Source organism: Saccoglossus kowalevskii, chromosome 15, assembly GCF_978046115.1.
Source record: "Saccoglossus kowalevskii chromosome 15, keSacKowa6.1, whole genome shotgun sequence".
In the NCBI taxonomy this organism is placed as follows: Eukaryota; Metazoa; Hemichordata; class Enteropneusta; family Harrimaniidae; genus Saccoglossus; species Saccoglossus kowalevskii.
The window spans coordinates 20,544,247-20,561,784 of NC_140655.1; the positions used below are offsets into that span (position 1 = coordinate 20,544,247).

Consider the following 17,538-nt stretch of genomic DNA (forward strand, 5'->3'; position numbering starts at 1 on the left):
CGAAAAAGCAAAGAACTTGTTTTTCTTACAGTTGTTATAATTTAGCTATTCATTAACGATATCAAAAGTATGCACGTGGACATATCAGTCGATGCGCACAATTAATTAAATAACAAATGCACGTTAATTCATGGATTTCAGAGCTTATACACGTTTATTCAAGATTTTAGACTATCGCAGCGTTTTTTCCGTCGTAACACAACACAATAAATCATGCGTACAACCATCATATTAGACAGAGCTTCGATTTAGCATAGTTTCTTTGGTAAAACACGCTGACTAAATGTAGTTCAAATAGGCTATTAGTTAGAAAAGAGGTTGTAACCATGGGTTACTATGGTGTACAAATGTCATACCCTATTTCTCAAACATAATCACACACATAATTCTCATTACGCAAATTTGAATTTGTATAGTGCCTTACATAATACATATTAGCGTAGAACGCAAAGAGCGTGCCAGTTATGTTGCTCGTTTAGTTTCCATGTTAATCGAAACTATATTATTGCTTACATTTGAAAGGAATCAAAAGAATGGTCACACCAGTCACTGTGCATGACACATTAATTGGTGTATACCTCACATGAATTGTTACGCTAATCTTGTTTTGAATTTCAGACAGAGAATGTTTTACAATATACCTTAGATCTACAGTTTTGCCGGTTTAATTATATACTACTAGTATTTTAAATTTAAAAGATTATAAACTTGAATTTGACAAAGGGGAAATGAGATTGTTACTATGTTAGTTGAGGAGGGAGATTGTTACTATGTTGGTCGGGAGGGATATAGTTACTGTGTTGGTCGAGGAAAGAGATTGTTACTATGTTAGTCGTGAGAGGAGATTGTTACTATGTTAGTCGGGGAAGGAGATTGTTACTATGTTAGTAGTGAGAGGAGATTGTTACTATGTTAGTCGTGAAAGGAGATTGTTACTATGTTAGTCGTGAAAGGAGATTGTTACTATGTTAGTCGTGAAAGGAGATTGTTACTATGTTAGTCGTGAAAGGAGATTGTTACTATGTTAGTAGTGAGAGGAGATTGTTACTATGTTAGTCGTGAAAGGAGATTGTTACTATGTTAGTAGTGAGAGGAGATTGTTACTATGTTAGTCGTGAAAGGAGATTGTTACTATGTTGGTCGTGAAAGGAGATTGTTACTATGTTGGTCGGGGAAGGAGATTGTTATTATGTTAGTCGTGAAAGGAGATTGTTACTATGTTGGTCGTGAAAGGAGATTGTTACTATGTTAGTCGAGGAAAGAGATTGTTACTATGTTAGTCGTGAAAGGAGATTGTTACTATGTTAGTCGTGAAAGGAGATTGTTACTATGTTGGTCGTGAAAGGAGATTGTTACTATGTTGGTCGGGGAAGGAGATTGTTACTATGTTAGTCGTGAAAGGAGATTGTTACTATGTTAGTCGTGAAAGGAGATTGTTACTATGTTGGTCGGGGAAAGAGATTGTTACTATGTTAGTCGGGGAAGGAGATTGTTACTATGTTAGTCGTGAAAGGAGATTGTTACTATGTTAGTCGTGAAAGGAGATTGTTACTATGTTAGTCGTGAAAGGAGATTGTTACTATGTTGGTCGTGAAAGGAGATTGTTACTATGTTAGTCGAGGAAAGAGATTGTTACTATGTTAGTCGGGGAAGGAGATTGTTACTATGTTAGTCGTGAAAGGAGATTGTTACTTCGTTAGTCGTGAAAGGAGATTGTTACTATGTTAGTCGTGAAAGGAGATTGTTACTATGTTAGTCGTGAAAGGAGATTGTTACTATGTTAGTCGTGAAAGGAGATTGTTACTATGTTAGTCGTGAAAGGAGATTGTTACTATGTTGGTCGGGGAAGGAGATTGTTACTATGTTAGTCGTGAAAGGAGATTGTTACTATGTTGGTCGGGGAAGGAGATTGTTACTATGTTAGTCGTGAAAGGAGATTGTTACTATGTTAGTCGTGAAAGGAGATTGTTACTATGTTAGTCGTGAAAGGAGATTGTTACTATGTTAGTCGTGAAAGGAGATTGTTACTATGTTGGTCGGGGAAGGAGATTGTTACTATGTTAGTCGTGAAAGGAGATTGTTACTATGTTAGTCGTGAAAGGAGATTGTTACTATGTTAGTCGTGAAAGGAGATTGTTACTATATTAGTCGTGAAAGGAGATTGTTACTATGTTAGTTGGGGAAGGAGATTGTTACTATGTTAGTCGTGAAAGGAGATTGTTACTATGTTAGTCGTGAAAGGAGATTGCTACTATGTTAGTCGTGAAAGGAGATTGTTACTATGTTGGTCGGGAAAGAGATTGTTACTATGTTAGTCGTGAAAGAAGATTGTTACTATATTAGTCGTGAAAGGAGATTGTTACTATGTTAGTCGTGAAAGGAGATTGTTACTATGTTAGTCGTGAAAGGAGATTGTTACTATGTTAGTTGGGGAAGGAGATTGTTACTATGTTAGTCGTGAAAGGAGATTGTTACTATGTTAGTCGTGAAAGGAGATTGTTACTATGTTGGTCGGGGAAAGAGATTGTTACTATGTTAGTCGGGGAAGGAGATTGTTACTATATTAGTCGTGAAAGGAGATTGTTACTATGTTAGTCGTGAAAGGAGATTGTTACTATATTAGTCGTGAAAGGAGATTGTTACTATGTTAGTTGGGGAAGGAGATTGTTACTATGTTAGTCGTGAAAGGAGATTGTTACTATGTTAGTCGTGAAAGGAGATTGTTACTATGTTGGTCGGGGAAAGAGATTGTTACTATGTTAGTCGGGGAAGGAGATTGTTACTATGTTAGTCGTGAAAGGAGATTGTTACTATGTTGGTCGGGGAAGGAGATTGTTACTATGTTAGTCGTGAAAGGAGATTGTTACTCTGTTAGTCGGGGAAGGAGATTGTTACTATGTTGGTCGTGGAAGGAGATTGTTACTATGTTAGTCGTGAAAGGAGATTGTTACTATGTTAGTCGTGAAAGGAGATTGTTACTATGTTAGTTGGGGAAGGAGATTGTTACTATGTTAGTCGTGAAAGGAGATTGTTACTATGTTAGTCGTGAAAGGAGATTGTTACTATGTTAGTCGTGAAAGGAGATTGTTACTATGTTAGTCGTGAAAGGAGATTGTTACTATGTTAGTCGTGAAAGGAGATTGTTACTATGTTAGTCGTGAAAGGAGATTGTTACTATGTTAGTCGGGGAAGGAGATTGTTACTATGTTGGTCGGGAAAGAGATTGTTACTATGTTAGTCATGAAAGGAGATTGTTACTATGTTAGTCGTGAAAAGAGATTGTTACTATGTTAGTTGGGGAAGGAGATTGTTACTATGTTAGTCGGGGAAGGAGATTGTTACTATGTTGGTCGTGAAAGGAGATTGTTACTATGTTAGTCGTGAAAGGAGATTGTTACTATGTTAGTTGGGGAAGGAGATTGTTACTATGTTAGTCGTGAAAGGAGATTGTTACTATGTTAGTCGTGAAAGGAGATTGTTACTATGTTAGTCGTGAAAGGAGATTGTTACTATGTTAGTTGGGGAAGGAGATTGTTACTATGTTAGTCGTGAAAGGAGATTGTTACTATGTTAGTCGTGAAAGGAGATTGTTACTATGTTAGTCGGGGAAGGAGATTGTTACTATGTTGGTCGGGAAAGAGATTGTTACTATGTTAGTCGTGAAAGGAGATTGTTACTATGTTAGTCGTGAAAGGAGATTGTTACTATGTTAGTTGGGGAAGGAGATTGTTACTATGTTAGTCGTGAAAGGAGATTGTTACTATGTTGGTTGGGGAAGGAGATTGTTACTATATTAGTCGGGGAAGGAGATTGTTACTATGTTAGTTGGGGAAGGAGATTGTTACTATGTTAGTCGTGAAAGGAGATTGTTACTATGTTGGTTGGGGAAGGAGATTGTTACTATGTTAGTCGTGAAAGGAGATTGTTACTATGTTGGTCGGGGACGGAGATTGTTACTATGTTGGTCGCGGAAGAAGATTGTTACTATGTTGGTCGCGGAAGGAGATTGTAATCAATTTACCCGGGAAGGAGATTGTTACTATGTTAGTCGGGGAAGGAGATTGTTACTATGTTAGTCGGGGAAGGAGATTGTAACCATTGAATACTGATGAGCAATTTTGTCACGTCAGCAATTTGTAGATGACATTATGCATTATGCAAATTTACAATTTGTGCAAAATTATTTTCGTATATCATACTCATAATATGGCAGTTGACAAGTTTTATAAACGTTCATAGATATATCCAAATGGATTTAAATCAATATTGAACATTTATTGGAATTTAACACTTTTTCGCACCGTAGTGCTAAAATGCCTTGTAAGGAAAACTGTTTATATTGATTCCATAAGCATGTAAATAAACTCGCGTGTTGCATGGCGTATAGTAGACTTTGTGTCAACTCTGAAAGTAACGAATATGTTTCAACTCGAGCATTGTTCTCATTGAGTATGCTGTAATGTGACAAACGTGTTTTGACTTGTCACAGTACAAGGCCAAACTGAAGTTTGTCAAAAGTTTGTAGCTCACATGCCACGCGTACTTGTTGTTGTATTGCAAATATTCATGAATAGAATGTTACGAATTCAGAACAATCCATTAAAAACGTGTACGATAGTACAGTCACGGCCGACATTCTTTTTAATGTCACGGAGAAGTGTATATTCCAAGGATTGTTATATATTTGACGCGCCTCTAACCCGAAGGGACGGCAAAAGAAATGTTGTACTCGAAGATATATATGAAATATTGAAAACCGATATTATATACTACGATATGTGATATCCGATATAACGTGATGTGATGTAATATGATAACAGTGACGTCATATTATAGGATTTTTAACCATCCATATGTGATTTTAAATAGCCCATTCCAGCAGACAGGTAAACTATTACTTAAAACTATCAGACCTGTCAACTTTTCATTTGTAAATAAAAGTATGTAGCTATAGAATAGAATAGAATAGAATAGAATAGAATAGAATAGAATAGAATAGAATAGAATAGAATAGAATAGAATAGAATAGAATAGTGCCTTATTGTATCGTCAAAGACAATTTGTCAACGTTTGGTTCATATACATACACTAAGAAATAAAGTATTTGTCATAAATTAATAATGATATAAGATATGCTATGATGTGATATGATGCGATATGCTATGATGTGATATGATGCGATATGATATGATTCGTACCTCTTGGGGGGTAGGTGTAATTATCCATACACGCGCAAACGCAGTGTGTTGTAATGCACACAGAGAAATCCTCGGAAGTCTTCACCCAGTCTGACAGGCTAGTTGGACATGCTATGTTGGTATGCCCATACAAGTGAATACTGTTATCGAGGCGTAGCCTTTACTTCCTGACCGATTAGCCACATACTGGGCTGACTATGCTGCTTAAGACGGTGAAAATAATTATACTGAATGGTTGCACTTGGAGGAATGCAAAACCAATATACGTGAAACTATTTCCCGCGACCCTGATTGGTTTTAACTGAATACGACTCCGAACAGATTGGTAGTGACGTTGCTCTCAGTCGGCGAACGAAAATTTCGACATTCTTTTATAAGGTAAGAACAGTTGAAAAAGATATTTTCTGGAGTAATATTCAATTTTCTGATTGATTCGCGCGTATTTAATATTTCTGATAGGAAAGGGTTCTCGTCGTGTTCTGCATTCAACACGGGCACCAATACATGTATAACGCAGACGTCCAATCGCGTCGTTTGGTTTTATACCTGGGGCTAACGTATATCACCAACGACAACAAGTTATTCGCGTTGATTTTCGCTTATAACAACGCGTGTATCAAACATCACAGCCACGATGTGGTCCATGGCGTATCGTAACATATCACCCAGTGATAGTAGAACCTACCCCAACTATGAACGGGATGGACGGGGCCGGTAGGTGGCCGGTCTGTGCACTGGTGTGTGCTAATCGTTATGGATCTATGTACAGATTTCCAATAACGAGCTTCTTATGTAAACTATCATATATCGTTCAATAACACTGAAAAATGTACATCTAGCCTTAGGAAAATATTTAATACAGCGTTCGACAATTGCCCGAACTCCAAGTTTGATTTTTTTAATTTAGTTTCAGTATGTGCACTTCAACGCCGTCTATTAAAAGAACAAACCCCACACACGTCGTATGACTACTATGTTATATTTACACAGTAAGCTGACGTACACGTCGTGTGGATGGCGACAACTAAAGGGTAAACCATCTCGAATCCCTGCCAACAATTGTAGATAGTTTCCCTCGCATACTAACTATGAGTAAATACGTTATATGTGTTGCATTACCACTTGTTTGCCCACTGACTCTGATATCGCAGAAAAGCGGCTGTTTCAAAACAAAAATATTTGTAAACGAATCTAGATTGGATCCTAAACTACCGTTAAACCACAATAGCTCATGCATCTACCGACGAAGTGCACTCTACTGTGTATTAAATTAAAAACAACACCATAGAAAACGTTCATTCCCTTTACTTTTTACTTTCACATTCATTCTGATTCAGAATTGACCACGACATTCGTAATCGCTGATTCAAGTTCTATTTCGCGTGCATGTGTATCACGTGATATAGGCGCATACCAAATACTAGTATATATACTAGATGTTTTAAACATTTTATAAAATAATCAAAATTGTAATAAAGTCGAATAAAGAATATGACCTGGCGCCTGGATACCAGTGTTACTTGTACTGTGAATCATATAACTTGATACAGTAATGTAAATAAACAATGTTTTTTTACACGCGTTGTATACGTCGCTATGAGTCCCATATCGAAAAGGACGGGGCACGACAACTGTCCCCTTTAAGCAATGATAATAACATATGATGTTTTACGGCATGCGGTGTTTTACGGCATGCGGTGTTTTACGGCATGCGGTGTTTTACGGCGTGTGCTATTCGACTGCATACGACATATTATAGCAGACGAGGGCGGATGCAAGATGTTCAGTCGGAGGAGGCGTATCTTTACAATGACGTCATTTCCGCATTGCATTAGTTTAGAGTTTAGAGGGGGCGCGCGCCCCTGTACCTTCTCAAAATCTGCCACTGTATATTTGTATATACACATTGGACGTTCAAAACAATTATAGCTTTCTATTGGTTTCCTGCTCAAATTTCGTCACTGGTCATACTTCTATACTTTCGTTGAATCCGTTGATGCACATACACAAACAATTTAATAATTATATTGTTGACACTTTTGTTTCACAAATTTCTCTTCAGTATAAAATGCGAAGAAGTCGAAGACGAGCGCCGCCGCAAGGTGGTAATGAATCGAGCAATTCGAAGATGGAAGATACCAGACAGGTACGTATGATTGATGTAAGTTTTAAATGAATAGTACGCACCAGTAATCAAACGCGCATTCGTACTTGCCTATTTTATCAAATAATATTATTTCATTAGTTTATGACAATTCAGATTCCAGTGTATCGACTTGAAATCGCGGACCAAAAAATACAAAAAAGTGACAAAAGTAATCAAAATTGTCTTTTAAAGTGTTTATGCTGGTTTAGCTGCTCGGTATATCGTTAGTATCTATTTGAAAGAGTGTGCGCGACGCTCGATTAGCATAAACAATGACAAATTGTCTAAGTTTTCCAGAAGCATGGCAGCATAATAGAACGTACTCGAACGTAATAGTATACAAAATGCCACATACGCCTGTCAGTCTGCATTGTATATTGCCCAGTGAGCATCGTGTACTGCCCAGTCAGCATTGTGTACTGCCCAGTCAGCATTGTGTATTGCCCATTCAGCATTGTGTATTGCCCAGTCAGCATTGTGTACTGCCCAGTCAGCATTGTGTATTGCCCAGTCAGCATCGTGTACTGTTCAGATAGCAGTGTATATTTCCCAGTCTGCATTGTATATTGCCCAGTGAGCATCGTGTACTGCCCAGATCAGTGTGTATTTCACCACCGTGACTGTGTTTTGCCCAGTCAGAATTTCGTACTGCCCAGTCAGCATTGTGTATTGCCCAGTCTGCAGTGTGTATTTCCCAGTCTACATGAGTATTGGCCAGTTAGCATAGTTTTTTGTCCAATCAGCATTGTGTATTGCCCAGTTAGCAATGTGTATAGTATAACATTACATAAAATTGTGGGTGTCTTCTTTTCCTATGATGCTAAAGCAGCATATGAAATGAACGTAAATATACCAATAAAGTGCTTAAATAGTGTGTTGCAATGCTGGTCTAGACGAAGTTTGACAATTATTGGCAGAACTCAGATTATTAAAACTTTTGTTATTCCAAAATTACTATTTATTTTCAACCATATTCCAATTCTACAACGGGATATTAAACTCATAAATACTAAAGTATATACATTCATATGGCAAGGACACGATAGAGTAGCACGCAGCACACTGATAGGAGACATAGGCCACGGAGGTTTGGGTATGATTGATACACATGCAATGCAAAAAGCCATTAATGTTGGGTGGGTAAAACGATACCTATCTCCTAAATTTCACCCTTGGAAATTATTTTTTACCAATTACCTGGAATATGTGGGAGGAGATTTCATTTTTAAATGTAATTTTTCTGTTGACTTACTCAACGTTAAACTCCCATTATTCTAATACATTTTACTAAAACAGTGGAGTGAAATTGGGCCTAATAAAAATATCTCGCATGAATATGAAATCATATGGAATAACAAAAATATTCTCATTCAAAATAAAATTATCTTTTACAGAGCGTTTTTTAATGCAGGAATAATTTATATTGCAGATATATTTGACACAAATGGGAAAATTAAAAATTGGGCTAATCTACAAGCACTAGGGCTCAATTATGTTCAGCTACTTCAGTGGTATGGCATTATCTCTGCACTGCCATTAGACTGGAGAAATAGCCGTGCAATTTGTGTACGTCCAGAGCCTCCTATTAGTCAAGTCACCGGTGAACAAATAATTATACTTGAAAATACCACCCAAAAGCAACTACGTAAGCTGTTCACCTCCCATGTTTTTACAACACCCCAAAGTCAACTCTTTCTTAATACTTTGTGTAATCTGGATAACAAGGATTAGGAATTTCATTATTCCATGCCTTTTTTGGTAACTCTATGCAGCAAACTACGGGAGTTTCAGTGGAAATTAAACCACAATATCCTGTACACAAATGAAATGTTATTCCATATGAATTCACCATTAGTATCGTCAGATTTATGCTCATTTTGTCATGGTGCCATCGAGAACCTAGTGCATCTTTTTGTTGAATGCGAGTCTATTAAAGTCCTCTGGACATCAATTTTTAATCTATGGGGAACAAAACTAGGATGTCCTAGAACATTGACAGCAAAACAGATTATATTAGGAGACAAGGACTTCTCCCCTCTACTAAACCACATAATTATAATTGTTAAAAGAAATATATATACGTGTAAATTAAAAAAGGAACTACCATGCTTTAATCTCATAAAATCTGATATACGTTACACGCAAAAGATAGAGTTAGAAATTTCAAATAGAAGACGTACAATGTCCAAATGTTCCTGGACAAGTGGGGAGACTTCAATTGTTAATGGGTATTCAGTGTCTATTTTGTATGGGTTATACTAGCTGTGACATTTGTTGTATGTTGACATTGTGTTGTAAAGAATTTCTATTGTATGGAATAAAAGATAGTTAACCCCCCCCAAAAAAAAACAAAAAAAAAACATTACATAAACACAGAAAGAAACAAAGTATTGTCAATATATGCGCAGTTTGACTCAATTTAAATAATGTAAAAGTCATTATAACAATAAACAAGCATTATGTACCGATTCTCTTACAATGTGATTCGCCGAATGCCTTAATTGACCTCGTGTATGGACGGACAAATGTCAGCAGTATTAGTATACACTAGCGTACATTCGACCACAAAAAACGTGGCATGAGGTATTGGGAGGATATTGCAGTCCCATGTGCACGTTAATTAACACATGTATCATCACAAAGAATAACGGATTGTCCCCGGGGTGACGGGTTCTTACTCTCATGTCAGTCATCGTTAGAGCCGGAGCTTCAAGATCTGTAATTAAACTCTTTGCCCGTTGATCTGAGTAATATATGGAGATTACATACTGTTCAATGGTATAATGACAGACGGATTTGTCCTTATACAGATACACGACATTGAGGACGACCGTGTTGGGAAGGACTTGGAACAGTATCAGAAGACTGGGTTAGAAGATTTGAAATGCCGTTTACGCATGTATAAGGTTTGTTGATATACATGTATAACTCTTTTCGGACCAGGACTCAAGTAAATATACATTAAATTTGGATCAAATTATGTACGACCTGTGCCATTGCGTCATCAGCACATATTACTTAATTGAAGGTGACATGTTTTCAGTTGACATGACTACATTTATTTATTTAGTGGTCAATTTCTTCTATCAAATTACCCTTTTTTTAGTGTGTTACGTCATTCTGTGGGTTAATTTATTCAAAATCAACTAAGCCTATCAAAATCAACTAAGCTTGTCCCGTACACGGGTTAAATAGAAGGTAGATACTGGTTATTTTATGACCAGATCAGAGCATGGACGACTGGCCATTATCGGACAAACCTAGATAAATATCTTTCATGTTTTTAAACCAGGGTTCGTATGATATATGTTTAAAGCCACATTTAGCAAATATTCGTACGTCAGATTACATATGATTTATTACACAATGTTGGAGCTTTTCTATGGAGTCCTCGTGCTTGTATCTCAAAATTGACCAACATTTTTTTATTTAGCCGAATAGTAGAATCAACGAAAATGGGAGACATTTCGTTCAAAACCACAAATGTCCGTGTACGCTCTTGTCCGCCGATCTAACAACTTCTTAATCGACCGATTCTCCTAGTTTTCAGTGTTTGTGACGTCATGAACATACAAAAATCGAGGTTAAGCTAAATATGACAAGATTACCTTGTGATGACGTCAGTGTACGACAAATGAATGACCTCTCAAACTTACGTCATGTACTCAAATGTATGTTATTATTATCTGTTTACCTAGTATCTATAAAAATACACGTAGTTGGTTGGATATAAATTGCCCCCATTCCATTCCCGATGTTTAGACTAACTTCCGACTATTGGTAAGTCAGTGCTCCAGGCAGTTTGTTTTAACTGCACGCTCTAAAGATAGCCCCCGGTAAGAGCACCTGTTTATATCAATTAGCAAGTCTGCCACATGTCATTAGACGCGTGGCTGTAATAACGAGGAACATTCCACGGAGTACGATCGTAATGAAGAACGCATGTCAAGAACCCAGGGTCGTCAATCATTTCTAGGGAAACCCAACGTTTTTACCGGGGTACGCATTTCCACAGAAAAAATAACTACGCCGGCGGATATAACTACTAGTACTTGATACATAGTAAAAAATTATAAGTTTGAAAGAAAAAAGTAAGAAAAAATTGCGTAACCTTGAAAACGTGACTGAGATTCCGTCCACGCTTTTGACGGGCAGACATGCTGGACGGGAACGGTTTTTGTCCGTTTCCTTTCATTAAAACAATGTTCACGCGATATGTTAACTTTTACAATACATTACGACATACAAATGCACGTTAAAAAAGGGGGGGGGGGGGTCGTCACCTGCGCGTGCGTCAGATGGCCACAGCGTCATTGTTTACTAACAAGCGTCTACCCATGAGCCTTTGTGTTTTAACGTACGTTGTCATTGGACTCAATTCCCGTGGGCAGGTGACGACCCCTCCGCTTTAAGTTTATTCTATCTTGGCTTACAAGACTACAAGAAATATAGGCGATGTCCGTAACAACCGTGACATATAACGGAAGTTACCTGGGCAGTTGTGTCTACTTTAGGTCAGAGCCCTGTGACGTCACTTGGCATCATAACCCTAAAATTAAACTGCGTAATAGAATATTTGATATGTTTTGTCTAGGACGAAAAACAAAGTGAGTTGCTAACTCGTCTTGTCCAGCTGGAAGACGACGATAGGCGCTACAGGGAATCTATGAGAGAACGACTAAGTGAAAGAGTGCAAGAAATGAACACGTTTCGGACTACTTTTCAAGATGGTAGATTCAGGAATAAAGGTGGGAACCTCAGAGTGGTGGCCATTTTCCGGGAAAATCGCTAGTCATTAAACATGTTGAACGTATATTAAGTGGGAGACCAAGTAGTGGAACGAATATCACATGCACATATACACCATGTTTTCATTATGATATTACAAACGTCGCGCAGTTTGCCGAGAAACTTTTGGTGCGAAGGCGAAGTATTTATTACGTCCATCTGCGTTTTGTTTTTACAGTTCCGGAAAATGTAGTAATCCAGTGGCTTGCAACGAAAGAGAATGTGACAGTAGGGGTGACGGCTGCTACTACGATCAAAGAACTTTGTTTGGTCGCGGCTACATGCTTTGGTATACCAGAAACAGAAAAGGCGAGTCCGTGCTAATACTAGTTCTTTTTTGATGTTTGTAACTATTTGCCTTTACAAGTCCATACATACTCGTTGTGATTGTAAATCAACTGTCCAGTAACGCTATGACGTCACAGATAGTCTATGTCTATTTCATTGTATTGCTCATCATTCTATAAAAACAGCACATTATTTATGTAAGTTGCGCCCTTAAATAAAACTTGTAGGCTCTTTCGAGGATATTCACGTTGGACACCGTTTTAAACAAATTGGCCAAACAAATGTAACTTTTTTCGGATATTGCGGTGTTTTATATCAAATATTTACATGTTTGAACAAAGACTTTGGTGATTATTCCACGACTGTCAGCTGTGGACGAGGCCGCAGATTGTGTGACGAGCTCGGACAAAAATATTACATGGCACTTGAAGCCACGAGTCCGCTTATAAACGTGAACTACTTGCACAAAGTCATTTCTTATCACCATGTTTTTATTGTTAGTATTATTATTATTATTTTCTAATTTGTTAACCAAAACGTGAACGCGAAAGTCAAGGTGAACCGCCGGGAAGAAAAAAACAATTTTTCTCGATCACTCTTCAGTTTCGGAACACTGCAAACACTATTACGTAATTTATAATTTTTTTCGTACGAACATTAACTTCTAATTTTTTATTTCAGATTTTTCTCTCTGATAGGAATGACGGCATCTTGCACACTTCCATGAATGTCATGTCGCTTTTCTGGGCGGAATATGGCGATCCCATCACGCCGATCTTGACACTGAGGGCGCCGTCAATTGAAGATAAATTGGGTCAGTTAACTAACGAGTCTGTTTAATTGTGGCTTACAATATGGGCAACAGAATTTTTTTAATGAACGTCTTAATACAATAAAATGATGATTATACTTATGCGTCTCAATACGGTATAAACGCCCACAACGGCGTAGTAAGTGGTCATCGTTCGATAGCGTAGATAAAAACAAAGGAAATTCAAATTGTACTGCACGAGGGCAGTGCGTTTATGTTTCTTCTTCATTTTATAACCACCCTTTGACGCTTTGTTGACAGTGCTAATACTAGTACAACCTTGGATAGCACGAGATAAAATAATAAATTGAGGGGTGGGACATCATTTCTATATGAGATAACTTGGTGGCAGATGTCAGATAGATTTTTTTGTGTCGTTTACTGGGTGAGAGACTCGAGTAAAGTGCACCAGCATGTAGAAAGTCGTTTTCTTTGTTTCTACTCACGACACAATAATGGCTCGACCCTATGTATCACTGTGTGAGACGATAATTACATGAGACATGATTAATACGGAATTTCTTATAGATACTATGGAAAACAAATGGTCGCAACAGATGCAAAAGATCACTTCAGAGCACAAAAAAAAATGGTCTGGTTTTAAGGTATGGATATATATACACTCACTCCGTATATTGAATAATGAAAACATTACAAGTACCCACCAGTAATAAGTTGGGTGTAAATTGCTACGCCCTCGCCGACAATGTTTGCGTCCAAGCGAGTTCGTCGACAAGGGTGCATCAACGCATTAAGTGACGTCAGACTAGACCAGCTTGAGCGACAATTTATTTACTTTTTTTTCTAAACTAACATCCCATAATGCATTGCTTTGCCCTTACCCTATGTAACCATGGTATCTGGATCAGTGGACGCAATGGCAACAGAGAAAGGGAGTTATTGCGAAGCTACTTGCAAGAGTATGTCCGATTGGCTACCCAACCGTGACACTTAACAATCAGACCAATGAAATGGCAGCTTGTTTCATGACAGGCTTTATGACGTATCAAATTCTGACTTTCGACTGGAGAACGAAACGCTACTTGAGGGTTAATACAAGTCTCGTGACCTTATCACTCTCAATGAGATCTCGGCGGCCATTTACGAATATATATTGTCGCATGCAATATTTGCATATATTTGTCTTCACAGGAAAAAGTAAACCATGACAACATAGTGAGATTCGATGACGTTCCGTGGCTTCATTGGATAACAAACGACTACAACGAGCTGCTCGACCTATCAGAAGCGAGGGACCTGCATAGGCTACCCCACGTGGCCGAACTGACTAATCACATCCTTGGAAGCCTGTGGTCTGAGCCATTACAAGACAAACAGACAAAATATTTGAAACTTATTGATACGTGGCGATTGGATGACTTCATGCGCTATTATGGTGACACGATGTGCACAAATGACGTCATTTATGTTAGGTGCCGTCTCAGTCGAATGGTGACAGATATACAGACAGCATGGGATTTTGTAGCGGGCCTCGAGGTCTAACGATGACGTTTGTGGGTCCCATGTCAAAGAAAACGCCACTTGGTCGACTGACGCTATACCAGAGCTGCCTCCGTCTGTTACCGAAAAATCAGTTACATTGAAAAATATGACAGATTCTGTTTTTGAAACAGTCGAAATATGATGAGGGCGTGGTCGTCGCGCCACATATAACCGAGTTTTGTGTTGATAAATGGCGATTTTCTCATAGCGACGTATACAACACTTGTAAAATACATTGTTTGTTTACACGAAATTGAAACACGTGGTGCGCGACGACCGCTGCCCTTTAATTATTTTACAGGTGTCGAGCTGCGCAAGCATCAACATGGCCATGCTCTTTGTTGAGATCGATTCCACATTTCGCGCATGTGCGGTAATTCGGTGATTAAAGCGGGGGAGTCGTCACCTATGCATGCGCCAGATGGCCATAGCATGCCATTGTTTACAAACAAGCTTCTACCCATGAGCCTTTGCGTTCTTAGCGTGTGTTGCTATCATCGCTTGGGACTCAATTCCCGCGCGTGCACAGGCAACGACCTCCCAGCTTTAATGCAATAATATGATGAAACATAAGAGTTGTTAATTTTATGCAGAAGAAAACATGAATGGCAAGTTGTATTGACGTACGACGGTCTCGTTGATACTTGTTAATTAAAACTTTAAAATTAAGAGCCTCAGGATAGGATTTGTATCGAATGGGGAGAACCACATGTGTTTTTTCTCACATTCCTTCGAGTGTGTTCGCATTTGTGGTATTAACCACAAAGATCTAGTTGATATTGGAAATGGAATTGAATAAAAATAAAACAATTACATCCATTTACTTTCATTTGTTTTCAAGCATATTTGTATAAGCATGATAGAGTCTAACATAATTTAGTTTTACGCTGCATTCAAGATGGCGGTCCCCCATATAGTAAATATCGTGATTATTTTATTATCACGTGTGAGCCAGCTGACTGTGGTTAAACTATCTACATGAACCAGATCATCTTCGGCAGCCAAGGACCATTTATTCGGCCAAAGTCTCAACAAACGATTATAAGGTTCATTTGCATTGCATTACAATCAGAACTCATGATAGAAACGACACATTACTGTGAAGTACAATTTTCGCTATAGGAATGATTAAGTGAAAATATCTTCCAAATGAGACACAACCCCCAAATTTGAATACTCTAGTACAACTATTAAGTTCCTCTAAAAGCCAAATCATTAACTCTTTGGCTCTATTTATTTATAAGTGTTTTTTAATCAAAGATCAAATGAGAATAACCTAATAAGCTTGTATGTATATATATATTAATATCCCCATCACATTATTATATAGGGCTTATATTATGTATTGACACACTCTTCATCTATATTTTCATACATATTTTGTAATGTAAATTTATTTCTTGTCAATAATTTGCATGATTGTAATGGGCCGGAGGCCATTATACAATTAATAAAATTATTATTATAAGTGAAAATAAAATCCAGCGAATTAGTGCTGTATTTGAGGGAATGATGTGTTTGTTGTAACGGAACTGGATCGGGCAAGTCGATATGTTTCGACAGTTTTGTCAGTTTGCCCAAATATTTAGACATTCCATCGTCTGCATTCACTTGCCACAAACATTTTTCAACGTTGGAATATTTTTTTTTCGAAACGTATCAACGAATATAGACCTTCTGTTCTTGAATCCCGGTGAATCAGCTCAAAGCCGCCATTGTTCACATTTATGATACAGCAACGCTGATTGGTGGCGCCAGCCCCTTGACGCGCCCAATCAAATAACTAAATTTAACTGCAGTGAAATACAGCTTTTCTTAACACGATCACGCACGGGTTCGTGGGCCGGTTATGAATGACCGGCTTTAACGAAACCGTGCGGTTCGGACGATGGAAACAGATCGTCATCCTTCTTCCAAACACTGAGAAGTACCCTATCCCTCTACATAAGAACACATTTTATTTTTGAAGAATTAGCACTTTCTCGTAAAATGCAAAGTTGATGTATTTTTATTATAAAGAAAAATGTGAAAGTATTACTCGTATTTTATTTTCTGTTATTATAATAGAACTAAAGACGGAAATGTGGGAAACTCTGGACACCATCGACGCGAGATCGAAAATTCCTCCAGTAGAACTCTCAAATGTTCATAATTTACAATATTTTCCATATTTGCTTGAACAACATTTCGATATTCCCGAAAGGGTGCGATTTGTCAGATAGATAGAAGTATATATACACGGCAGAACTAAATTGTAAATAAGCTGGTCTCTGATTTGTTTTACTGTTAAGTGTTTTGCTTGGGTAGTCGACCAGGCGCAATCGTGTAGTTTCGCATCGTCTTCCACTGCGTACCAAACAATGTCATTTTCCTACTAGTTGTTAAAAACTGCTCGCTGATTGGCTCTGATTTAGCGCTCTTTGACCCTCAATCAGCCACTCGCTCTCGATTTTTGTAAAATTGCGGCCCGCGTCAGTGTCGACGCAGTCCCGACGCTTCGCACACGGGATCTCTCACTTGTACGCAATTACTATTATCCATCTTAAAAGGCGATAGTCGTCGCGCCACCCATATGCAAAATATGGGTCTCATATGAACAAAGATTGGCGATTGGAAGGCACCGAACGAGTCATCGGTGGTACTTAATGCACGTCGCGCCCAGGTGAAAACACGTACTCGCGATTTCCATTAGAAGAGCGCTTTGAATTGTGGGTAAATCAATGTTCACAAACACAAATGTCGCACATGCCCTTTGAACAATAAATAGGACCCATGATTTTAACTAAAATTCTAAAAACAGAACA

General features: G+C 38.0%; 1 protein-coding gene across 1 annotated transcript; it reads left to right on the top strand.

The window, feature by feature from the left end:
* The first annotated feature begins 5,399 nt into the window (after positions 1 to 5,399).
* Positions 5,400 to 15,557, top strand: LOC144356197 (uncharacterized). The gene is made up of 8 exons (XM_085508337.1): positions 5,400 to 5,576; positions 7,261 to 7,344; positions 10,155 to 10,250; positions 11,939 to 12,092; positions 12,311 to 12,441; positions 13,102 to 13,234; positions 13,760 to 13,836; positions 14,384 to 15,557. Exons 2-8 carry the CDS (start codon positions 7,267 to 7,269, stop codon positions 14,732 to 14,734), a joined length of 1,020 nt encoding a protein of 339 aa, XP_085364463.1. The 5' UTR covers positions 5,400 to 5,576; positions 7,261 to 7,266; the 3' UTR covers positions 14,735 to 15,557.
* Positions 15,558 to 17,538: the final 1,981 nt, after the last annotated feature.